This window comes from Hakea prostrata, chromosome 5, assembly GCF_041222555.1.
Source record: "Hakea prostrata isolate BN-2017 chromosome 5, UWA_Hpros_2, whole genome shotgun sequence".
In the NCBI taxonomy this organism is placed as follows: Eukaryota; Viridiplantae; Streptophyta; class Magnoliopsida; order Proteales; family Proteaceae; genus Hakea; species Hakea prostrata.
Genome location: NC_142604.1, coordinates 15,056,938 through 15,083,052, shown reverse-complemented (window position 1 = coordinate 15,083,052; position 26,115 = coordinate 15,056,938). Strand labels below are relative to the sequence as shown.

Sequence of the window (26,115 nt, the reverse complement as noted above, 5' to 3'; positions counted from 1 at the left end):
TGTATTGACATAGAAGCTGGCAGAGAAGAGAGGTCCAGCCATGGATAGGCGTAACCTTTGGCATGAGATTTCTCAACTAAGCCTGGCTATTTGCAACACCCCTTTTATTTTCTTTTCATTTACTATCGTAAGTAGATTTTCTTGTGTCACCAATAAACGATTCTAGGGCACGGGTGTAGAGTCAAACTAGGGGTGTCAATTTATTGCCCGAACCATTAAAACCGAACCGCATCGGCCCGTTATAGCCCGGACCGAACCTTAATGGGCCGTTATTGGGCTGAGGGTTGTGGAGCCCTCACCAACCCAAAACCAAACCGCAACCCGTTATAACCCGTTTTGTAATTTTACATTAAATAGTATTTGAATCATTATATTACCATTAGGTAGTTGGTATAGACAATTAAAAAAATTAAGCATGAATTCAAAGATCAAATAGTCATTTTAGTACTTAATATTTAGGTTCTTGATCTCTATAGAATGGGTGGGTTCTTTTTTAATGGAAATTGACCAATAGTAACTTTCTTTCTATATAATTTCACTTTTGTTGTAGGATGCTCAATTGTTTCTTCTTGTTCTTTTTCTTACACACCATAAACCGTTAGTCAACCCGAATCTAAACCGTTAGTTAGCTGAACCCAAACTGCACCAAACTGAAACCGGCCTGAAAGAGTTATTTTGCTAATGGGTCGTGTTTGGGCTAAGTGTTTTTCAGCCCGAAACCGCCCCAAACTGCACCGTTGACACCCCTAAGTCAAACATTAAGTTCTCCTCCAATTTTATCTCTCATAGTAACAGGCTGGGTCGAAAATGAAGTAATTGTTAGAATAAGTGCTCCTCCTCCTCTTGTTGTCTATTGCGTATTTGAATCTGATTCATCATCTTCTTCTTCTTCTTCCTCTTCTACGAAATGAGATTAGGTGCAAGGAACGCAGTTTAAAACTTCATAAACATATGCATCAAATATAAAAATCGCCCACCGTCCGGGAAAAGGTCACAATGATGTCCAATTTAAGGTCGATATCCAAGTAGGCGGGACTTGCTACAACCCATTGGAGAAAGAAATAGAGGGGATCGAGAAAGAGAGAGAGCAATCAGACAGGATACTTAGAAGACATGATTTGTTGAGGTATCTGAGTCATACTGGTATTTGAGTTACACCCAACTTCTGTTCTAATATAGACCATTGGATTAGTTACGATCCAACGGTGTAATGGGCCTTGTTGGAGAGTCCTACGATTTGTGGGAGAATCCAACTAGCCATAGAACCTATAAATATTAATTGGGAGTATGGTCTGAGTATTCCAATCTAAATACTTAAACAACATTTTACACTTTTAGACAACTTGTCCTTAAACCCTAATCATCTCCTACTCCTGCCATGGAATGAAATCTTTCTACTGAAAAACCGCGGACGATTTCGCTGGAAATGGCAAAAAATCAGCGACGGAGAAACAATTCTCCTATTCATCTTCCATAACGCTGTCGCGGACGGAATCACCTACCGAATACAGAGAAATCCTTCGAGTCGAGGCAAAGAATTGAAGTACCATTAACCAACACCAGAAACGAGAAACAAGAAACTAAGAAAGAAAATAATAACAAATAACGTGGAAAAGTTGAGCAAGGAGACGAAGCAATGAGAGGAAGAAAGTGAGCTAGGTTGAGGAAAGAGTTGGGAAATATTGCAATTTCATTCTGTGGAAAACTAGAGGAGCTAGAAGGCGCATGGATGAGCTTGGGCAGTGAGGATCCTATTAACAATTGGCGGCAGTCCTATCCGATATAGCTTCACTCCCTTTTTCTTCTACACTTTTAAGCAACATTGTGCTTAAATCCTACCTTAACATCCATATTGATTTTCTCCAATATCTTAGTTGTGCAATTCAAGTCTTTATCCTAATTCTATTTAATATTCTAACATGTAAAAGGATTGAGAGGCCAATGGATATGGTGAATGGTGTAAGCTGAATTATTTGGTACAATGAATTATTATGAACATATATGATGCCAACAAGCTATGGTGTTTTTATTCATTCATTGATTGTGATGAATGCATACCCTTTAGATGTTCAACATACTTAATATGCATCTTTTGAAGAAAATTATTTTTTTGTCCTTCCTTACCAACCATGTGACATTGTCACCCAACTTAATCAACTGGATGTAGTTAAGGGTGTCAATCATACCGTGTGTTGTTTATTGAAATCAAAACCACATTGCTAATACATTATCCTATAAATATGGTATGATATCAATATGACAAAACTATATGGTTTGACAAATGGTATGGTAATGGTACGTATCAAATGATACAAATGAATCATCTTGTAATCAATACCTACTTATAATAATGCTATGGTAATGGTACAACATACTTGTATCATTTTGTATTCGATATAATAAGGATATAAACAAGGAACCAACTGGATATAAATAGTTATAGGATACAAGGAAGACATGATTTGTTGAGGTATCTGAGTCATACTGGTATTTGAGTTATACCCAACTTATGTTCTAATATAGACCATTGGATCAGTTACGATCCAACGGTGTAATGGGCCTTGTTGGAGAGTCCTACAATTTGTGGGAGAGTCCAATTAGCCATAGAACCTATAAATACTAATTGGAAGTAGTGGTCTGAGTATTTCAATTTAAATACTTAAATAACATTTTACGCTTTTAAACAACTTGTCCTTAAACCCTAATCATCTCCTCCTCCTGCCATGGAATGGAATCTTTCTACTGAAAAACCGCAGACTATTTCGCTGGAAAATGCCAAAAATCAGCACCGGAGAAGGAATTCTCCTATTCATCTTCCATAACGCTGCCGCGGACGGAATCACCTACCGAATACTGAGAAATCCTTCAAGTCGAGGCAGAGAATTGAAGTACCATTAACCAACACCAGAAACTAAGAAAGAAAATAATAACAAATAACGTGGAAAAGTTGAGCAAGGAGACGAAGCGATGAGAGAATAGAAGAAAGTGAGCTAGGTTGAGGAAAGAGTTAGGAAATATTGCCATTTCATTCTGTGCGATACTCGTGGAAAACCAGAGCTCGAAGGCGCATGGATGAGCTTGGGCAATTAGGATCCTATTAACAACTAGCGGCAGTCCAATCCAATATAGCTTCACTCCCCTCTTCTTCTACTGTGTCCGATCCGATATAGCTTCACTCGGTCTCCTCTTCTTCTTGCAATTCTAATTCATCCTCCTCCTCAAGTAAAAATGATGGACATGATGTATGAACATGAATATGATCCTACCCAAGATGCTTGTATGATTTGCTTCCGCAAACATCCATCCTTGAAGCCACCTTCTACCTTCTTTTTTCATCATGACTGCATCCTCGAGCAATTGTGAATATCTTCTGTAAAATGGATTCATACTTTGATAAATGAGTATTTCGCTCGCCTCAAGTCAGACCCGCCAATCTGGTCGAGAGATTTCTTTGCTTCCCTCAAATTAGATTCATGTTTGTCCTCTATGAAGTTGTTGACTTGGGAGTCACCACCTCTTGATTGGATTGCCATAAACACTGATGCATCTAAAAGATTAGAAGGAGCGGGCTATGATGTCATAGCGAGAGATCACCAGGGAGAGGTCTTATGTGCCGTAGCCGGTGGTGCAGATCCAAACAAAGGGATCTTAGAGTTAGAGCTTGAAACCTTAAAGAGAAGTATCAAACTGGCGACAGAAATGGGCTTCACCAAAATTCAACTAAATTCTGACTCAGAGCTCTCAATAAGATATGTTAACAAGGAGATATCAGTCCCTAGGTTCTTTAGAGAACTTTTAGAAGAGATTGAGGAGTTGATCTTTATTTTTTTAGATATTAAATTTGTATTTGTGTATAGAGAGACAAACAGTTGCGCAGATATACTGTCAAAAATGCGCATACCTTTCTTGTACGAATATCATGTAAATTTACTTTGTACCCCAGAATATCTCAGTAATGCTATTGCTAGAGATGCATCTGGATGTGTGTATTTGAGAACTTAATAAATATATCTTAATAAATATATCTTAATAAATTATCTTGTATACATTTTTTTTAATCTTTTTTATTTTGTGGATTTTGTACCAAAATCAAAAAAAAAAAAAAAAAAAAAAAAAAAGAGGTTTAATTATAAATTTGAATCAATCATAGAGTAATAAACGTAGACTATGTACTAAAGACTTGAGGGATGCTAACGTGGCTGAGGGACAAGTTGGGAGACTTCCTAAATCCATGACTCATTTTTTTCCAGGTAATATTCTTACTTCGAAGTAGTACTGATTTTGAGAATATGATCAATCTTAAGTGTTGTGTGTTACATGTGGGATAGATTTGTTAATTCTCAACAAAATCAGAAATTGCTATTACACAGTGGTGACCTATTGGAGAAATTACTTCTTTATACTTACTGCATGTTAAAGAAAATTCAATTTTTAAGCCCCAAAAAGAAAATTCAAGAAAATTTTTAGATTTTCAGTTCTATATATTGTTTTAGACTTTTTGAAAACTTGAGAAAAACACTAACTTGTCACATGTCCACATTTTTATTATCCCAAAAAAGTTGATGATACTTCTGTTACAATGTCCAACGAAGGCCTAGGAATATCTCAGTGAGGAGTGAGTGATATGATCTCAATTGGAAGAGCTAAAAGAGGTACGGCATGCCTTAAATGACTCTAGGAAAATTGTAGAAGGATGTGCATAGGCTAGTTCTTCTACCAAGCAAGACCTTGAGATGGATAAAGTGGAGGTCAAATGATATCATAAGAAAAAGTGGGATGGAAGAAGTGGAAGTGTGTTCAATGAGTTGTGTGACTGATATATTCTTTTGAGGTTCAAAGGAAAGTCACATGGACAACTATGATGTATGGTGCAAAATGTTGCGCAGTTAAGAAAGTATTACATCCAGGGCAGAGCCAGAATTGAACATTGGGGGCCGAATAATGAGTCTGGATCACTTTTCCGTCGAAAGAACACTAATGTCTCTTCATCATACATATTATGTGGGTCAATGTGAGACCCATTGTGGGTCCTGTCTTTGAATTATTTTATTACATTCCGACATGAGATTCGCATTAAAAATTTAGGTAAATTAATAGGAGGACTAAAATATAGATAACACAATTATAAGTAATTGCCAATGATGGATTAGTCAAGCGGTTAAAGATCCGCCCTCCCACGTGGAGGTCTTGGGTTTGCACTTGACGGAGATTCATGAAAGAATAAATAGAGAGAAATTCATAGATTGTGAGTTAGTTTTTAATTAGAATTTAACCATTTATTCCTTAAAATTAGGGATTTAATGATAACTATTAGATAATGATTAAGAATGACATCTATATCCATCATCTTTATCTTAAACTTTTATTATGTGACATGCATGACTTGTCAATTGGTAAAGGCAGAACACCAACGACCCTCAGGTTTGTTACAATACCTAGACATACCTTAGTGGAAGTGGGAGCATATTACCATGAACTTTGTTAGACTCCACAAGGTTATACTGCAATTTGTCTGAAGGATACCTAGATAAAGTTATGATTGGAGGTAAGGGACAAAGTCATCCCATTTTCTACCCATCCAGATTGATTTCTCCCTAGACAAGCTGGCTAAACTATATGTGAAGGAGATTGTGAGGTTACATGAAGTACCTAATTCTGTTATGTATGATCTTTACTTCTAGATTTTAAAAAATTTTACAAAAAGTGTTGAGCAATCTGAAAGGACTATTCAGATATTGGAAGGTATGCTTAGGGCCTGTATGATTGACTTTAAATGATAGCTGGAGTGATCACTTATATTTAGTAGAGTTTGCCTATAACAACAACTATTAGTCTACCATCGGGATGGCACCCTATGAAGCACCGTATGAAAAGAAATGTAGACCTCCAATGTGTTGGAATGAAATTGGTGAGAAACAAGTATTAAGGCTAGACCTATTACAACAGACTTGTGAAAAAATAAAGATAATACAAAGGAGAATGAAGACTGCTCAAAATAGACAGAAAAGTTATACAAATGTGAGGAGGAAGCTCTTGGAATTTGAGATGGGTGATAAAGTTTTCCTAAAGATAGCACCAATGAAGGGTGTGGTGAGATTCGGCAAAAAGGGAAAGTTAAATCCAAGATATATAGGACCATTTGAGATTCTAGAAAGGATTGGAGCAGTAGTGTATAGACTTGCCCTACCTCCAGATTTGTCCAACATATATGATGTATTTCATGAATTTATGCTGAAGAAGTATGTAGCAAACCCTACTCATGTGCTACGATACAAACTGTTGGAGTTTAAAGAAGATATTTCTTATGAAGAGAAATCAATTGAGATACTACAACGGAAAGAGAAGAAACTGAGAAACAGGGCGGTACCACTAGTGAAAATGTTGTGGAACAATCACCTGAGTCAAAAAGCCTCATGGGAGCTTGAATCTAATATAAAGAGTCGATATCCCTAACTTTTCAATTGATCAAGTTGCAAAATTTCAAGGACAAAATTTATTTTAAGGAGGGGAGGATGTGATGCATCTTTTTATATTATTATTATATTATTGTGTGTGAATGTGTTAGTCTTTAAGACTATTAAAAGACCATGTTGGTTGGTTTGATGGTTTAATCAAATGGTTCAAATATAGTTAAAGAATAACTTAAACGAGACTAGATTATAATCGATATTTTGGTCAAGTTCGGACATCGGTTGTGGATTCTACAACAATATAATTAGACTGAGTTGAAAATTAGAAAATAATCAGCATAAATTTCTGAACCCATAAGTATTAATATTCGCACCTTAAAGTGGGCCCTACATAAGATAATAGAGTATGTCCACGAGCCCATAAAGAGGCCTACTATTTTTTGTGTATATATATATATTATAAAACATGGTAAATTAAGGAGAGAAAGGAGGAGGAGATACACTTCCCTCACCTCTTCACGTGGAAGAGAGTTAGATGTCTTCCATATGAGATTTATAAAAGAAAGAGAGAAGTGACACATAAGTGGTGTTTTCTTTCCATCTTACCACTTTATATGAATAACCTTGATAAAGTAAAGAAGGGCAATCAAAGTGAAGGAGGCGGTTCTGCGATACTGAGAAGAGAAAGAGGAAATTGAATTACCAAAAAAAAAAAAAAAAAAGGATTTCAGGTTTAAGAAGCGTGTATAAGAGGGTTACGGAGGAGAGAGAAGAGGAAGAGAAGAGAAGAGAGACAGAAGAGGAATAGAGGAGAAGGGTGTCAATTCAATACAGAAGCAGTACTGAATATGTTTATTTTATATCTTTATTATATCGAATACAAATGGTAAAAGTATGTTGTACCATTACCGTAGCATTATTATAAGTAGGTATTGATTGCAAGATGGTTCATTTGTATCATTTTATACGTATCGTTACTGTACCATTTGTCAAACTATATAGTTTTGTCATATTGATACCATACCATATTTATTGGGTAATGTATAAGTAACGTGGTTTTGATTTCGATAAACAACACACAGTATGATTGACACCCTTAACTACATCCAGCTGATTAAGTTGGGTTAGAATGTCATGTGATTGTTAGGAAATGACAAAAAAATAATTTTCTTCAAAAGATGCAAATTGAGTATGTTGAACATCAAAAGGGTATGCATTCATCACAATCAATTAATGAATAAAAACACCATAGCTTGCCAGCATCGTATATGTTCATAATAATTCATTGTACCAAAGAATTCACTTTACACCATTCACCATATCCATTAGCCTCTCAATCTTTTTATATGTCAGAATATTAAATAGAGTTAGGATAATGAAGACTTGAATTGCACAATTAAGATATTGGAGAAAATCAATATGTTATCAACATTGAAGCATCTAGAAGTTTAGAAGGAGCGGGCTATGGTGTCATAACTAGAGATCACGAAGAAAGGTTATAAGTGCTTTCCCCGGTGGTGCAGATCCGAACAAATATATATATTACGAATTTAACGTACACTACCCAGTTATCTATGTTCACTCGCTGCATCCGTTTGTCTACTTGTTTGAACTGTATGTAAGTATGGTTCTTAATTCATCTATGTGCTTGCACAGTTATAAAACCTTCCCATCTTGAAGGCTAGTGGTCCGCCAACCACTGATATCTTGAAGGGGTAATTTAATAAATATGAAAGAGTCTTGATCAAACATTCGAACATTGAAGTCATTGAATTTCAAATCAGTTGGTCGCTTTATATATATTATGAATTTAACGTACACTACAACCCAGTTATCTATATTCGTCGCATCTGTTTGTCTACTGGTTTGCATTGTGTCCTATACGATATCGCTTCACTCGACCTCCTCTTCTTCTCAAGTGTCGTCTATTTGTCCATCCCAAACTATTTAAGACTAAATCTACATTTTCATTACTATTTTTGAGTATTTTTCTTGCAATTCTTAATTCATCCTCCTCCCTCAAGTCAAAATGACGGACATGATGTATGAATATGAATATGATCCTACTCAAGAAGCTTGTATGATTTGCTTCCACGAACATCCATCCTCGGAGCCACCTTGTACCTACTTTTTTCATCATGACTGCATCCTCGAGCAGTTGAGAATGTCTTCTGTAAAATGGATCCATATTTTGACAAATGAGTATCTTGCTCGCCTCAAGTCAGACCCACCAATCTGGTCTAGAGATTTCTTTGCTTCCCTCAAATTAGATTCATGTTCATCCTCCGTGTAGTTGTTGACTTGGGAGTCACCATCTCTTGATTGGATTGCCATCAAGACTGATGCATCTAGTAGGTTGGAAGGAGCGGGCTATGGTGTCATAGCTAGAGATCACGAAGGGAAGGTCATAAGTGTTGTCGCTGGTGCAGATCCGAACAAAGGGATCTTGGAGTTAGAGCTCGGAGCCTTAAAGAGAGGTATCACATTGGCGGCAGAAATACGGTTTCACTAAAATTCAGATAAATTCTGACTCAAAGCCCTTAGTAAAATACGTTAACAAGGAGATACCAGCTCCTAAGTGCTTTAGAGAATTTCTAGAAAAGATTGAGTTGATTCCTATTTTTCTAGACATTAACATAGTATTTGTGTATAGGGAGATCAACAGTTGCGCAGATATCTTGTCAAAAATGCGCATACCCTTCTTGTATGAATTTCATGTAAATTTACTCTGTCCCCCACGACATCTCAGCAATGCTATTTCTAAAGATGCATCTGGGTGTGTGTATTTGAGAACCAATTAAATAAATATGTCTTAAAAAATTGTCTCCTATACTTTTTTTTTTTTTTTTTTTTTTCTTCTTTTTTTTTGTGGATTCAGTACAAAAAAATTTAAAAAAATGAGGTTTGATTACAAAGTTGATGTTAAAAGGGTAATTTGTAGCACTCATGGGTTGTGGTTTTGTTTAAAGAGTCAATGCCGGTGCTGCTGTGGCTTGAACCGCTACTTTCTTCGGCATCATCACGTATTTGAACAATATCTTTTTGGCACAGTTTGAATTCTTTGGAAATGTAATGATACAATTGAACCAATGCAAATCATCTTTTACAGTTCAAATTCTGTTGCCTTTACTGAATTGATAAGAAAATAGCTTTGTTGGTCATTCAAACCTACGAGTTTAATTTGTTATTGTCAACGATTTGGTTCTTAAGTTTAGTCTTCATGACAGCAGTTAGTTGATCAATTACACTTTCTCAACAATTCTACTATGCAATATTCGTTGTTTCATACAAGAAGTTAAATTCAGGCAAGTTGTTATCGTTTTGCTTTTAAGTGCTGCTATTGAGATTGAATCAATTTATTCTGATTACATGGTATATAAAATGATATTGAACAACATGGTTCATAATCATGTTCTTGAGTAGAATTCTTTAAAAAATTAAAAAACCAACATTTCATTTCTTTGTTCTACCTTGTATTCGTACACAATCACAATGGCAATCGTTAACGAAAACAAAAATGTTCAAGCATGTGCAGGTCAGACGGCTAAAACTGACAAAGCCCCATCGGCCTCAAAAGTAGAAATTAGGGAGCTGATATTCAGACACTCAAACAAAGGGAAAGCTCAATCCATTGGCCAGAGCAGGCATATCAACTTAAGTTGTATTGAATGAACAGTGCACTAAATAGTCAAATAGAGATAAACAAGTCCTTCAAAAGTATGTAACAAAAGAAATTTTTGTCTAAGGTCAGATATGAGTAAAATGAAATATAAACCATTCACAAATGTAAGCAGAACCTGTAGTAATAGATCTAAGTATAGAGAAATCAACAGCATTGGAGGTTACTGAATACGGTTACTTGAAATATTCTCTTTGAGCTCAAACCTTGACTGAAGAAAAAAATTTAATGGCTGGGAGCAACCAAAGGCCACAGCTTGCCCTCGTTTAGAGCCAAAACCGCCCCACCCTTTCAAATCCTGCAAGTATCTGTTCTCCCAATTATTGTCAACCCTTTATCCTAGAATATGCTTTCCATTTCAGCAACATGAACTCGCAGCAAGCAACCTACGAAGAAGATACTAAGCTTCTAAGCTGACTAATCTGAAAAAGCATCGGGTTGGAGACAAGATGCACAATGTGTTAAAGGTCCCCAACTATGTCATCATTAAATGGATCCAAGATTATACCTGTTTTGTGTTTCTGAAGCCCTAGAAAAAATGATGAATGCTACAAGGTCCTCACTATTCCAGTCCAATACGACAAATTGGATTCTTCTTGATGAGATTAAGATCCACCTGCACAAGAAATTAGATTTAATGCCCTTTGGCTCCGTAAAAGCCTGCATGGAGTAGTAAATAATGTACCTTGTGTCCAAAGAGATCTCGGATGTTATCAATTCCATACAATATCATGGTGGGCCTGACATAGAAAGAATATGAAGGTTAGAGTTCTCCATTCCACTTTCAAGAACATGGGGTTTTTAGCCCCCAAAAAAAAAGGGGAAAAAATTCAATCTAATACTAATTTACCAGATATTCTGGAGCACCTATCCAATTAAATTTCCTCACATTTAAAGATAATATTACCTTTCAAGGGAAAGCCCCCATGCGATTACCCTAACATCTTCAGGTAGCCCCATTGGCAGCAACATTTCCGGCCTGAACATGCCAGAATTGCCAATTTCCACCCATTTCTTAAAGCCTTCATGATAACTGATCAAATGGGAAAAAGAAAAAAAAACAAATGAGAGTTTGCTAATCACTTCAAGGAACACAGCACATGAGCCACATGCATTAAAACAATATTTCTTTACCTGAAGATTTCCATGCTTGGCTCCGTATATGGATTGTAAGCAGGTTTGAAACGCAGCTTCGACATACCTGAACACATGAGAAGTGGAATGATATCACATTTACATTCCATTTCAGCTATAAATATAGCCTCCAATACAACTCCATATCTCCGGTTAATAAACAGAGATGTCCTATAAAACTCATAGAAGAAAGAATGAGAACCGAAGGGCATGATTGATATGGGATGCAATGACAAAAACTGCAAGACATTTACCGAGGCGAGAAAAGAAATCATGCAACACTCCAATCAGGTCACCAAGGGTAAGGCCCCGATCACATACCAAACCTGAATAAACATATCCCCAAAAACATAAATATATAAGACATTTATTATTTACGACATAGATATTCTGCTTCAACCAACAAACATAAAGACCCAGACATTGTTGAAAGTACCTTCAATCTGGTGGAACTCTGCAAGATGAGTTCGATCTACAGCTTCATTTCGGAAAACACGATCAATTGAGAAGTACTTTTTTGGGCTGAAAGATTTCTGCACATAACAAAGAAAAGTTCAGTAAAGTTTTTTCAGAAAAAGGTAAAACGTAAAAAGTTCAAACATCCAAGGCTCATCTGTAACCAGTTCACAGAAAACGTCAAATGTTAGCTGGGGAAGAAAAGATGACCAAAAAGAAATATCAAACTTTTCTTTGGTAATAGTCAAACAAGCACAAAGAGCAGAAATCTAGCGCAATTTACCTGTTGTGCAAGCAGGTAAAGCATCCTCGAGGAAACAGCAGTTGTGTGGGTTCTTAATAGATTTTTATTTGCTTCTTCTCTTTTCCAATCATATCCATATCTATATAGAAAATAATTTTCTTTCAGGAAAATTTGAATGTTAGAACAGTGTGCAAGAAGTGCCAAAAATATAAAGCAGCATACCCTCTAGATCCATAACCACCAGATTCATGGACACGCTTCACCCTCTCAACATAATCTTCAGGCAGCTCCCTAGTAGTGGAAGGAACTAAAAATGCAAAAGCCAGATGAATAATACATGAAAAGAACATAACCAGATTACCAAGTACAATGTCAGGAAATTTGACCTTTTAAAAAGAAGGTATCATGAGAATCACGAGCAGGGTGTTGCTGTGGCTGGAAGAGTGCATCAAAATTCCAAAAGCTGCGAGTTTGAGTTTAAACAAATCAAAACAGCTGGTGAACAAGGATTAAGGTTGGATGATTTTAAGAAGCGTTCTGTTTTGTAGTGTATCGTGTCTCAGATATGTATCAAGGCAGAATTGCATGGAAATTGTCAAAAAATACACATAAAAATGATTGAGTTTAAACAAAAAATAATAGGTAAAGCCAATAAATAGTCACTCTAACATACATAAACCCTGAAATAAAGTATATTAGATATTGAGGACAAGTGCATTAAACAGGAGGTGTTTGCTACATATGTCACTATTCTAATACCATGAAGAGTGTTGGGGAGCTTCAAACCATATATGGCTCTTCCTTATGTTTCTATTTTCTGTTTGCTTTTCATGAGGGGTTCTAGATAAAAAAATTTAGAAACAATCACCCCATAAACAGGATTGTAACCAAGGGCACCTTTAACTTTCAATGCATTTGTTTCTCATTGTTCAGGCTTTTTGGTTGCATGTTTAGTATGACTGATGCCACCTTCAGTTTTTGTTACCAAAAATACATTGAATAGAAACCTAGAAACATATTATATTACCCACTAATTAAATGGTTTACTAGTTTGATAAGTTTCCCAGGTCAGACTATACAGTGATGGTTAGTGCTCATGACCTACCTTGTGGTGGGCAAGGGTGGAAAGATGTGATAAAAGGATCTCATACAAATATAGTTTTATCTACCTCATTTGTGAGATTTTAACATACAAATATAGTTTTATCAACCTCATTTGTGAAATTTTAACATAGTGAATAAACAGAGAGACTGAAAAGTTTGATCCAGATCTCATACAAATATAGCAACTGACTGATGAACATTTTGTGTGTCTGTTATTAACTCCTAAAGTTTACATACATAATCTTGAAGCTACCTTAGAGGAATGGGGCAACACTCTAGTAGTTCCATTCTACTAGAAAGTGCCAATCAACAATCATAGAAATTACCAACCTGCTTTCAACAAAATTATTTGTCGGCATCTCCTCAAAACTGCAACCAGTAGATAATCAATACTTCAGATATTCAGGCTTGACAATCAACATATTACATAGAAACATTGAATTTAAATCTCATTTTTTTACCCCATTTGAAGGAAGATATTTTGCAATTGTTTTCGAACCTGAAATGGAAATATGCATTAGAAACACTCCCACATGTCTACTGAAGCAAATGTCAACCAAAAATAAAAAATAAAAACCATACTCAGTGAACCAGGCTGGCCACGTATAGCTGGGTCTGGGAGTGGTCAAATGCACACAACCTAACCCCTGTTTCAAGCAAGGCTGTTGCCACAGCTTCACAGAAACAAATTACAACATCTAAGCCTTATTCTGACTTAAAAGAAAACCTGGACCCAGCTCCAATGGGTAGAGAATGCTCATGCTACATGATACATTTCAGGTGGCCTTTTTTAGCCATCCTAAATTTAAATATCTATAACTTCAACTGTTAGTGTAACCAGAGAGAAAACGAAGAGGAAAGAACAGGGGGCAAAGGGAGTTTGGTAGATGGTAGGTTATACATCTGACAGAGACAAGGAAATTGATATCATGTGTGTTTTCCAACAATCACAGTTTTGAAAAATGGTCATTGTTAGCACTACCTTCTGGACCAACTTCTGGTTCTCTATCTAAATGGAGAATAAGAAATTCAGAATAATTAGAATTAAGTCAGAAGTGAAGCTCCTATTGCAAGGAGGCATAGAGGTAAGGCTCCCAAATTGGCCCACCAAGGGAGGCTTCAGGCTTATCTTGTTAGGACAAGATCATCTGTCAGGTGGCACTGCAGATAGGTAGACACCAAGATCCCTCGACTTTCAGACCAATCCTAATTGAGCCAAGAGGCTGTGAGAAAATTCAAAAAATAACAGATTGAAGTCTCGAAGACAATCAAGATGCCAAAGGGTTGCACAGGACTCTCAGTCTCAGCATGGTCGACATACATGGAAGGGTAAATAGGTTTGATCAGGAATTTGATGTGGCTATCCAGACATTGCCCTATCTACCCAAAAGTCAACGTTGCCACATCATCCTCCCATATGACAGAATATCATAGGTTGTTAAGTCACGCATCCCTCCTGGGGCTTTGAAATGCCCTTTATGCATGTGCGTGTGCCTGTCATCATTTTCACCATTAACTAGTTTAAGTACTTCAAAAATCTAATGTATTGATTACCATGTTCACAAATATCGATTCAGCATTTATGGGATGCCAAGGAAAATTAATCCCTGACGACTAAGGAACTTTTTATGATCTCTCATATCATATCAGTTTACTGTTTAAAAAAAGAAACTCACCTTAATACTCTGGTCATTTGGTTATCATAAAAATATTACGAAAAAAAAATAACACAAAAGATTTTATGAGCTCTAGCAATAGTTAGCTTCTACAAGCTTTGCACTTTCCATAGCAATCACAGCAAACTCCAATCTTTCATATGAAAAGAAACTAACATGCATACTGCTTTGTAAACCAAATGCAAGCAGGAAAGGGAAAAGGTAAGCAAAATCCATGCCTTCAGCAGAGGATTGAGATAGCCACCTTCCGAGGGTGGGCCTTTAGCACTGAAGTTATACTCTTTAAACTCTAACTGCTTCCAGTCACCCCTGAAAACAACGTACAGTTGCAAATAAAGTTTCAACACAGCAATATGTAAACAACATAACCATAAGCAAAAAAAAATTTGGGTGAATAACAATAAGCCACATTAGCAAATAAAAGCACAGACTGTAACCTAAATCCATGCCCTTTTGGAAAACTTCCATGTTATACAAAAGCACACACCTCCATGAGTAATGATTAAGCAAGCATAAAATGAACCATGAAGATAGATAACCATAAAAAACTGAACACATTGTATCCACTATTCCACAACTATGAAAATAATGCATATACAGATTTTGATAGAAGTATGACAGTGAAAGATCAAAGAAAACTGAAAATCATCATTCAACTGCTGAAAATGTTGCTATAGAGGATGAAATGCATGATGTAGACTACTAAGCACTAACCACTTGAAAAGATTCACAAGAACTGAATTAACTTTCTTCAATTAACTTCCCTGCCTAAAACACTAGATAGCCCTTTAACTCAATTTGTTGCCACCATCCTTACTGGGCATCAGGCGGGACACCTAAACAAAATCAAAGGCACTGGAAGTCTGGAACCTTAACCTAGACCTAAACCTAAACCTAAACCTAGCCCACCTGAACAAACTATTTTCCTAACTCTGACTTTCGGATATCAGGTTTTAGCTAAGGTAAAGTTTAATAAAGGCTGGCATCAATACCACTTTAACAAAATGGATTTTTAGAACACGCCTGTTAGCGGTCCTTGTACTGATAGAAGCTAATCAAACAAGAGAAGAAATTTTAATAGCCTCAAGATATGAGGGAAACATCTCAGTAAACAATGCATCCAAGACCATATCAACAAAAGGAAAAATATTTTCTTCCCCATCCCAAATTCCATCTGGAACACAGTCCATAGTCCTTCAGCAGTGTTCTGCTGCTGAAAACAAAGAAGGGGAGAACTGTACATGGTAATAATTTTCAACCACCAAGGTAACCCAAGGCACTTGGCAGGGGCAACTGGGGAGGGGGCAAAGACAACGCCTTATTAGTCAAGATGGCATAAAACAGGTTTAGAAGCTTTTCTATGATTAGGTTCCTACACATTGGCCAAGTAGTACAAAGACCAAATTTAGAAATGACTCAGAACAGATTGAACAAGTTGTTACCAAATACCAAATTCCCATCCAATCTGGAGATTAGAGTGATACTTCCCTACTCAAGCTTTGCTGAACCACTGAAAATCCCAAGGCCCTGTTTGTTTGGTAGGAAAAGTGCAGTAAATGCTTTGCCTGCTTTGAGAAGCTATGTAACACCTGAAAGCACTTCATGTTTCCTTTGATCAACAATGTTTGGACTTGTGATATTTTTTAATCGCCATTTTTAAAGACCAAAAAGACAATCAACTTTGTTGTTAAACAATGAAGTATTGACGATGCTAATGGGTGCAAGTTTCAAGTGGATTCCCTTCATTTCAGTTTTGAATGCAATCTCCTTCCCATCAAAGACACCATACTCTTAAAGCACCTATGTTTAGAATATTTATCTATATCAAGTTAAGAATATAAAAATGCTAGCACATTAAAGAATACACAGGAAGCAAAGAGATAATTCAAAACAGGTAATTCAATCATTTTCAATCATTATCTGATAATCTACTGTCCTAGAAAGCTCTGAAAACTACTAGAAATGTATGCCAGTTACAGTAAGAAGTAAGAACTTGTTTGATGCACCAACCACGATGCCCTCTATGATCACTATTTTTTCATCATTTAATAGAAACAATCTCAATATAAAAGAAGGAATGGTGCTTGTCCCTTTTCAATGCCCTATCATTATTCTCAGATAAGGGATCAATCTGCAACTAGAGCCCAACCTTTCCCCTTTCTTGCCCCACCAGTGAATGGTGCTTGTCCCTTTCATTCGAGTTCCTATACCAGTCAGTAGCAGGCGGTATGGTAGTTCCCTCTGATCCACATCCAATTCTGGTTTCTAAACCTCCCTATTTACTCAAATTCTAATACTTTAAGGGGAGGCTTTCTTTTCGTAGTAATTGCGAACATCTCTCCTCTCTTCACATGCACAATTTGCTTACATGCTGCCTTAGGCACATCTCTCTTTCAAGTTTCAACATTTCACGCTGGCATTTAGTAAGCTTACAGTTGCAGCTGTTTAATTATTAGGCAACTCTTTGCAGCATGGTAAGAACTGACAGTTCAACTCACCAAATCAATTAGGCTGCCAAATTGTGGATCAACTGAAGTCTACCAGGCTCCAGAAGGATGACTACTTCCAGAAAAGTTCATATTCACATCCCATGAAAACACAGGGAAGGGGCACATATGAGACTGAATTGTTGTGCAACATGGAGACCAAAACTCTAAAAAGTTCCTTAATCATGAAAGCCATAGGAACAGATTTAGGTCCCAAAAAGACCCATATATGTAGGTTCTAGAAATGCAGACACATGCACAGCAGATGATAAGGAGATCACTACTTGGTATAATATAATATGCACAATGCTGAAGAAATTAATCGGATGAACCCCACTTGGTCCACCGCAATGTATGTACACCATGTATTTGTTCCAATTATGTACCCACATACCTCTGCAGATGTTCTCTAGTCAAATCTGTGACAGCTTTCTTCCTTTTTGGTGTGTAATTAGGACCCCTTTGCAGCGAATAGCCCTTCCATGTCCTAGTCAAGCCAATTAACAAAAAAATCAAAGAAAATAAGGTTGGGGGTACAAGAACAAAAAACTCACACAAAGGAAAGGTTAGTACATCGTTTGTACAAAATTGCATACCTCTGGATTATATTACAAGAGTTTCATAATGATAGAAGAAGCATAAAGTGCTTGTTACAGAAACCCTAGATATTTAAATAATGTTAGAAAAACTACTCACATTGGACCCTCACTAACCACAGAAGCCTTGTACACTGGGTACAACCCTTTTTATTCCTTAATAACTTCAATACAGAAAAAAAAAAATAACATTATTCTGGGATACAAAGTGATATTTTCCCCCCTTGATTTGGATGACCAAAGCAGAATTTATTTTCTGGGGGCAAACTGTAGATTAGATTAAATAATGTAAAAATCATTAATTTCTTTGACTAAGATCCAGCCTCTATCGCCTAGGAAATAAGCCAAGGGATGGGTCATGTAAAGGTTGGACCCCTAGTCCATTGGCTTGTTTAATGGAAAAGAGATCAGGTTAAATAAGTAAGTTAACAGTCTTTTAATTTGAGTCAAGTTAGTTTTAAGAGAGTAATGAGTCTGTTAGGAGTCTTTTGGGGAGTTAATTAAAGAGTCATGCTCATTTTATTATTTCTAATTTTAAGAGTTCTTTATCCTTCTAAATTGCAAGTCATAAGGCTTTATGTCACATTATTTATGTGCCCCATCATGGAAGAATAGTAGATTAGATTAAAGTAAATTTTGGTTTTCAGCAATGGCTCTGAGAGTCTTAGTTGTGCAAAGAGGAATCTGGTGCTTAAAATCCAAGACCTTCCAGATGTTTCAAATTCCTAGCAGAAGGAAGAAGACTCATATTCTTCTCCAACATCCACCTCATTGAAGCTTTGAGGCTTTGCCCCCTCCCCCATCCATTTTCTTTATTCAGTATTTTTTTTCCCCTCTTTAATTTGCAGATTCCCTTAAACACCAAAATTTCAGAAGTTAGATCTACGCCAATCTGGCCATTGGAATTGGCTCAAACTCAGAGAAACCCCACCCCCCCCACCCCTTTTTTTTGGACTAACAAATAAAGTAATAACCAAAGTTATAGCTCCTTGCTAGTCCTCTAAATCCATTAACCATAGGAGTCCTACAAAATTCAAATTCCTTATCAAGTTTAGGACTCTCAAACCATCCATCAGATTTTACCTGTTCTCACACCATATCATCCTTAGGACCTGGGTAACAATCCTTTAAATTTGCATTCAGATCTGACCATTGGAGGTACCAAATCTACAACCTAGTTAGAAAATGTGGTTTTTGGGCAGATTTCATTGAAGTTCTTGGAAGCGTGCTGCCTTTTGGGACTCCCCAGTCCAGTCTGCATTAGACTTCAATGAAGATGAACATTATACTGGAACAGTGTGACAGTTAATTATGAGTTGCATCACATACCTCTCCAAGAAAGGGATATAAATGCACTTTATATCTTTATGACCACAAAAGAAATCTCTGCAAGAATGCTAACTTCTTCTTTTCAACAAATAAAATTGTAAGTGGTAACCTTGTTATTTACATTGATAAGAATTTAATCAGCTGAGTACCTCTGCATCTAACTGATTACAGAAGGAAACCCAGTTTCATTTTCCAAGTCTTACTGGGGTCTTCCGTGTTGTGTCTCAGTGACAACTTGACAAGCACAATTTTCTATGGTCCAGAAATGTTTCTGCCTGAGAAACTAAAGGCAAAGTGCCCGAAGGTTACTTTTGACTATATGGCGTATACAGCCTGACGTGAACCAGACCCAGGACCACCCAAAGAGGGCCAAGGGAAGTTACAAGTACCCTGTGGCCCTACCAGCAATCAAGGGAATTTCTGCCAGCATAGGGGTATTCTGGTCATTTTGGGTCCCCTAATCAAACCCAACCTGACCTAGTTTGATTCAAAGTCCTATTAGGAGTTTAGATCTACTTTTATTTTTGAATTTGAGTCCTTCGTTGTTAAGTTAGTCTAGCTAGGATCTGAAATCTACTTTTGTTTTTTAGTTTGATTGTCAATCCTTGGTTGTCAAGTTAGTCTACTTTTATTTCCTTTAGTTGGATCCAGTATGTTAATAGGATCCAAAATCTACTCTCTCTTTTTTTTTAATTTGATTTTGTTTTGTTCAAGTTATTGAAGAGTCCCAATTAGAGAGGACTTCCCTTAGTTACAATCCACTTCTTACAAGGATTCCAAATCTACCCTTGTTTTGCAATTTGGATCATCCTAGGATGAGTTATTAGAGGATCCTTGTTTGAATCTGAGTCTCAAGATTAGTTAGTCACCTTCTTATGCTGTATCGTGGAAACTTGGGCTGTTCTGTTGTTTTGAATTCTACACAATTTCAAGTTCTCCAGCCTCATTACTTCTTCAAGTAAGTGCACCACACAACCCCCCCCCCAAAACCCCAAAAAGAAAAAAGCCTCTACCTTCCTTCCCATTTTCACTCCATCGCAGCCTTCATCTTCCCCTTCCCCCTAACTTACGGCAACCCCTTCCCATCCCCAAACCCTAATTTTCCAATCCCAATCCATCTAAGATATCTCTTTCCCCTCCCCTCCCCTATCTTTTGATCCTGACTACAGTCCTACCCACCCCCTAACCCTAGAAAGACTAAATCTCTTTCTTCTTCCCCTAACCCCTAAACCCTCGTCCTTTTTTATTTTTAATTCTCTGGAATTTTTGGACTTTTTCCAAGACCTAAAGTTCAGGGTCAGATCTACAGCAATCTAACTATTTGATTTGTCCCAAACTTTAGGAACATCATTCCCCTGATCTTAATGACCTTCCCTCCCAATTTCAGCCTAATCAGACCAACCCAAATCCTAATTCCTTTGCTGCCCTAGATTTCCAAAACCCTTGAAACCTAACCCTACTTTCGGCCATGCCAAACCTAATACCTGATAAGAACCCAACTGCTGCCTCAATCAATCCCTGCAACTGAGATCCTCTCTTGGTGGGATAAACCTACAGTTGCCTCACAATCCACATACAACTCACACATACTGCAAATAAATGGATGAACAGGGATCTGAACAAGGGAAATACTTCATTAACTCTCAATTAAGGACCAAATGCCATTCAATATCTCCTCCCCCAGAAATCCAGCAAACCCTATTCTACTTGCCCCAACTGAGGGTCTTCCCCTCACCTACGAGCTCTGCTCATCCCTTCCCTTTACAAGATTCTTCTCCCCTTCTCTATTCTCTCTACTTTCCCCTAAAGTACCCCAAAACAAATCCTAACTACCCTTTTCTCCTGCCAAAAAATCCCAACATAAACATGGCTGCCCCCAAATGAGACCTTGCCATCTGTCCCTATGTCCTTTAGCTCACTTATTCCCCACATGTCCAGCTATATTTGAGAACCTGTGCTCCTCCTATACGTTGCGATGTATACCCCCTCGGATATTAGGGTCTTATCAAACACATACCAACACTGTGTCCTTTACCTACGCGGGTGAGCACCAGTTAAGCTGATTTTGGTGTCAGCTCAACAAGCAGAAGGAAATGATTTCTTAGCCAACCATCTGGCATATTTTGCCTTCAACATGAAATGCATCAGATATGTCAAATCACAACAGACATAAAAATATCACAAAGCAAGAATTCAAGTAATATGTAGAAGCAACAATTGTTGATAATTACTGCAGGACAATAAGCTTCCTTTTTTTGAGAGCATCGACATCCACTTGATCAACGACCTGGAGAAATCGTGAAGTTTTCAATCATCAGAAAAATAAAATAAAGTCAATAACGGGTGGTAGTCAAATAACACAAATCATCCAGCAACGGAGTACAGGCAACCTAGGAATCTCACAGGGGGCAGTTCAGTTAGGAGGCCAAAAGGGCTCCACCTCATACTATTTTAAGATTGGAGGTTCCATCTGAACAGCCACTCTCCATATGGTAAAGGAAGCTTTATTTCAATGGACAATGAAATAAGGAACAGATGTAGGTGTATGAGTAGTCACAACTCACAAGGACGACCCACCCATCAGACTGAATCTGTCACAAACTTACACCATCTCACCAAATGAAGTGACCAAAACCAAAGGGATAGGGGTGTTAGCAAAAGAAGCCTAGACCTCATATACCAGTCCCATCCCTTACAAACATATCAAGCCATACTAGGTATATGAAGAACCAAATATAAATCAATGCATCAAATATTGAAAATAGAAGTGCGTTATCTCCTTCCATATCAGCATGTAATTTGAATTCAATCTAATTTGGAAGATTCTCTTTATATGCATTCTTTTTGAAATGAGTCTCAACTTATACTTCTTTATAATATAGCACTGAAATAATCCATTTAGTGATTGAGATCCAACTATTCAATTAACAGCAAGAGTCTTCATTGGGGACTGAGGAAGAAGGGAAATACCTCTCCTGCTTGTATCTTCAGAAGCAAATTTTTTACTTGATCGTCAACATTTTGAGCCTACATAAAGTAATAGACACGAAAACCAATCATGCTGAAGATATCAAAAAGTGAGGAAATGATAAATACATTATGGAAAAGATCAAGAAACACCTGGAGATGCAAAGGATACATGTAAAACACAGTTTAAGCATAAAAGACTATAAATAAGCAACATGTAAAATATATCATGCATAAAAATGATAACAAAGTATGACCATGCAATTATATCAGTTGATTATGCACAAAGGATGAGATTTTATTCAATAGATATTTTATCTCTATGATTTATATAAAATTTTTCCTATCGCTTGTTTTTGATAAAATATAAGACTTCCAATTTCGATCTACTCTTGATCTGGGGGAAAAACACAGATTCATCCTTAATCAAATGGATCATGTTATTTTATCTTAATTTAAAGATACTCAATGAAAGATTAGAGGAAAAAACAGTTTGGTTTTCGAAGTTCCCTCACTTGCACAGTTAAGCACTTTAATGTGATAATTAAGAAGAAAAAAATAGATGAAAATTTGAGAGGTAAAAATAGTTTTTTAAGCAAGGATACGGTCCCTAACTCAAACGGAAGCAAACAAATGGGACTGGTTGTTTTCAGAGAGTCAGTTTTCTTCTCTACTGCAATTTTGTCTTTCTGCAGGTTTTCATAGTATCTAGTCATATCAATTAGTATCACAAGCCATATCAATTAGTATCGAGACATGTCATCTGTGAACCAATGCAATACAATCCATTTTTTAATTAACAAAATACCATATCAGTACCCTAACAATATGAAATGACACAAGTTAACATAAGATACTTACAGATAGTTGAAACCTTGATGAGAACAATAGAGAGAGGAAGATATTGGCACTTCTTTAAGAATGCCAAGATGTGTGCATGTGTGTGTGTGTGCGCACACAAAAAGACCTTAAAGCTAACAATGAGAAAAAATAGGGAATAAGAGGTTGCTAGCATCAAGCCTAGACAACTTCAATAGGAGGAGCCACTCACGGTAGTAGAACACAAAATGAAGCAATTCTCACCCAAATTTGTCTATTTTAAACTAAATCTCATGCATCAATGAACATAATTCAAGTATTCCAAATCGCAAGGTTAGAGCCTTCACCATATTTACCTTTATCCAAATGCCTGCCATTCTCCCTCAACAATCTAGTCATTACATATTTACATTCATTGGCTATATTTTCCTAACCAAGTATTTGGAGCACATGGAAAGAAGTTAACTAGAGCCACAGAAAATAGAGATCACAAAACTATTGAATTCTAAATGATTATCAAGGGAAATGAATGGGAAATAACACTACAGAATTACATAATAATTTGGGGTAATCAAAAAATTTTGAACAAGTATCCTACAAAGCCTACAGTCTAGACTTCCTGTTGGATGTTTTCTGGTACAAATTTAGTCAGTACTGAGTCCTTTCTTCTTCTTTTCCCAACAAGTGGACCCTTAAAAGTTCCACACTAATTAAGTACAACCATGGTCATAACCACTATGTAAAACACAACCAGTAAAAATGAAACTTGCTTTAAGATAATACACAGAAAAGAGACAGAAACAACAATTAGATGTGTACTATTCTATAGACAACCCATCACATAAGATACTAACAAATTCTAAATGTTTTGAACTTGTGGAACAGTCAAATATAGAAACAATAAGACCCAAACGGTGAGCACACACATAGGTCAACAAACGGAAAAGAGAAATACGCAAGTTCCAGGTTATGTCACCTTTCTTGAAACTAGCTGCTTCCCAATCTCCACCCATTTATTCTTTACTGCTTGGGCACAACCTATTTTGTAAACTGAAGGATCAACCTTTTTCTGCATCCGCATAAACCAATTCATTCACAGTACTGGTAAAACTAGATATATTAAATTACCAAAAATTTGTCACTGGAATCTGTAAATAAAGAAAGATTTTCGTAAAACAGAAGAGTTGCCAAAATCTAACGCACTTCTTATTTTTTAGTAAGAGGAGTTATAACCTGTAATTCTTCACGAGAAATGCCCTCGGGCGGAATGGCCAGGAAGAGCTGCACTTCGGGTGAGCCAGCCACACTATATGACCTCCCTTCGTCAGTAAGTACCCACTTCTCCCTCTTAATGTCCTGCGTCAATCACACAAAAAAATTCAGCCAAGAATTTATTATTTTAACAACGTGACGAAACAATGGAGCAAGCACCAGTGCCATTTGAAAATTGAAGCACCGTGACCTGGTTATATCCAATTTCATCGGTGTCATAGCACTATTCCGTAGTAGCTTTGAAAGATTCAAGACGATATGATTTTTCAATTAATCTTCACAGGCTGAGAATTCATCTGAATCCTTTATGAAGGCGATGAATTTTGAGACACTGCTGATCATTATTGTAGTATAGGAAGACGATTGGTGGTGTGTCATATGTAGATATATCTTTTGATTGTTGACGCACTTTAGATTGAATCTACTATAAATGCAGCTTAGAAGCACATATATCACGCTTGTATTTAATGAACTCTGTAAAATGCAACTAACGTTCATAATTTACTATTCAAGTGTCAATAATCAGTGCCAAAGATCGTAGACAGAATTCCACAATAGTTATTATGCTTCAAGCGGGTGTTATGCTTATTGTGAACTTATGAAAAATATGACAATGGAGCAACCAGTGCCATTTGAAAGTGATACAATGACTGTACAACTCCAAGAAAAGACCTTATGATAGTCAATATGGGTCCTCACCATCTATCAATGCACGGTGTTCTTCGACTCATCGTTAGGTGAAGATACTATTGACTGTGAACCCCATATTAGGTTATTTACACAGAGGGATGAAAACCCAACAATTATACAATATCTACTTTATATAATACATTGAGATTATTTAGCTACCATGTTCACAGAGGCAATAACAGTAAATGGACAGGTGCAGACTTGATAGAACTAAGTATCACCTGAGCATCAACTAGTCTGAAACCGTGGAGACTTTTGATGACGTTTATAATGTCGTTATGATCGATTCCAGATTCTGTAGCGAATTGGCCGGAATCTGATATGCTCTCATTTGATTCCAGAAACCCTAAGATTGTCTCTTCCGCTTCCGATGACATTTCTGTCTCTCTGGTTTGATCTCAAGCCTGATAAGGCCGGAAAGCCTCCTACTTCTTCGATTCTTCGACTCTTTGTCAATGTAACGCAGGAACAACTGTGCAGAACTTTATTTTTGAGAATAGGGTTTATGGGATTTTTTATTTGCCGATGGCTATGAACTCAGTTTTTCGTTTACATTCTTGCCTCCGCGGATTCTCCCGTTCAGACACGTGGGTCACACCCATCATCGAGGCTGCGTTTTTTGAGAAGGTGGGGTTGGAAAAAAAAATTACGTGACAAAAATAAAAATTAAAAATAAATTGTCAAAAAATGTTGATTGTTGATTCCATTTTTTTTGTTTTCAAATACTTTTTCACAAAATTCCACATATTTTGAGGAGATTTTGAAAAAATATGATGATGTAGAAATGTTAGTTTGTCACCTTAACAAACAAGTTTTCTTAATTTAAAAAAGTTTGTCTCTAACTTTTCCATTGCATATAAGAAAAATTCGAGAGAAAACTAAAATTTCGACTAGGTGAAAATGGGAAACTTATAAATTTCAAGGAAACTTATAACTTTTTTGCTCATGTTTCAACATAAAGTTTAGATAAGTTTTATGGAGTATTTAATGATGGAACTCTGCATTTAAGCTAATTATAATAAAAATAACACATTGATATTTTTTTCCAAAAAAATCAATGTAAATATATCATTTAATGTACATAACATCAACATAGAGTTGTCCGAAAAGTACATTATAAATTTAACTACTTAAGTACATAACATTCAAAATATAATTTCTAACTTCAAAACATCAAATTCAATGTAATTGACAATAAAATGAAAGTACAACTCAATGCCAAGAGGAGTGCCTCGGTGGATCCATCCGATGAA

The 26,115-nt window shown here is 36.6% G+C and overlaps 1 protein-coding gene across 2 annotated transcripts; it reads right to left on the bottom strand.

The window, feature by feature from the left end:
* Nucleotides 1–10,053: 10,053 nt before the first annotated feature.
* Nucleotides 10,054–25,459, bottom strand: LOC149015373 (phenylalanyl-tRNA synthetase, putative / phenylalanine-tRNA ligase). Of its 2 annotated transcripts, none has more exons than XM_089157325.1 (19): nucleotides 25,084–25,459; nucleotides 24,134–24,256; nucleotides 23,877–23,969; nucleotides 22,085–22,141; nucleotides 21,346–21,401; nucleotides 17,584–17,676; nucleotides 14,922–15,012; nucleotides 13,489–13,526; nucleotides 13,358–13,396; nucleotides 12,310–12,386; nucleotides 12,146–12,230; nucleotides 11,963–12,062; nucleotides 11,660–11,756; nucleotides 11,478–11,549; nucleotides 11,224–11,290; nucleotides 10,997–11,122; nucleotides 10,775–10,829; nucleotides 10,598–10,705; nucleotides 10,054–10,475 (listed from the first exon to the last, which is right to left on the bottom strand). In XM_089157325.1, the coding sequence occupies exons 1-18, from the start codon at nucleotides 25,237–25,239 to the stop codon at nucleotides 10,652–10,654; spliced, it is 1,479 nt and encodes a 492-aa protein (XP_089013451.1). In that variant the 5' UTR covers nucleotides 25,240–25,459; the 3' UTR covers nucleotides 10,054–10,475; nucleotides 10,598–10,651. The 2 variants fall into 2 exon arrangements, with proteins under 2 accessions (XP_089013451.1, XP_089013453.1); XM_089157327.1 differs by having other exon boundaries at nucleotides 10,054–10,397.
* Nucleotides 25,460–26,115: the final 656 nt, after the last annotated feature.

Coding starts and splice junctions, on each gene's coding strand:
- LOC149015373 (XM_089157325.1), bottom strand. CDS start 25,239: ATGTCATCGGAAGCGGAAGAGACAATCTTAGGGTTTCTGGAATCAAAT. Junction 13,397..13,488: donor AATATCTTCCTTCAAATGGG/GTAAAAAAATGA, acceptor TACTGGTTGCAG/TTTTGAGGAGATGCCGACAA. Junction 12,231..12,309: donor TGATACCTTCTTTTTAAAAG/GTCAAATTTCCT, acceptor TTGCATTTTTAG/TTCCTTCCACTACTAGGGAG.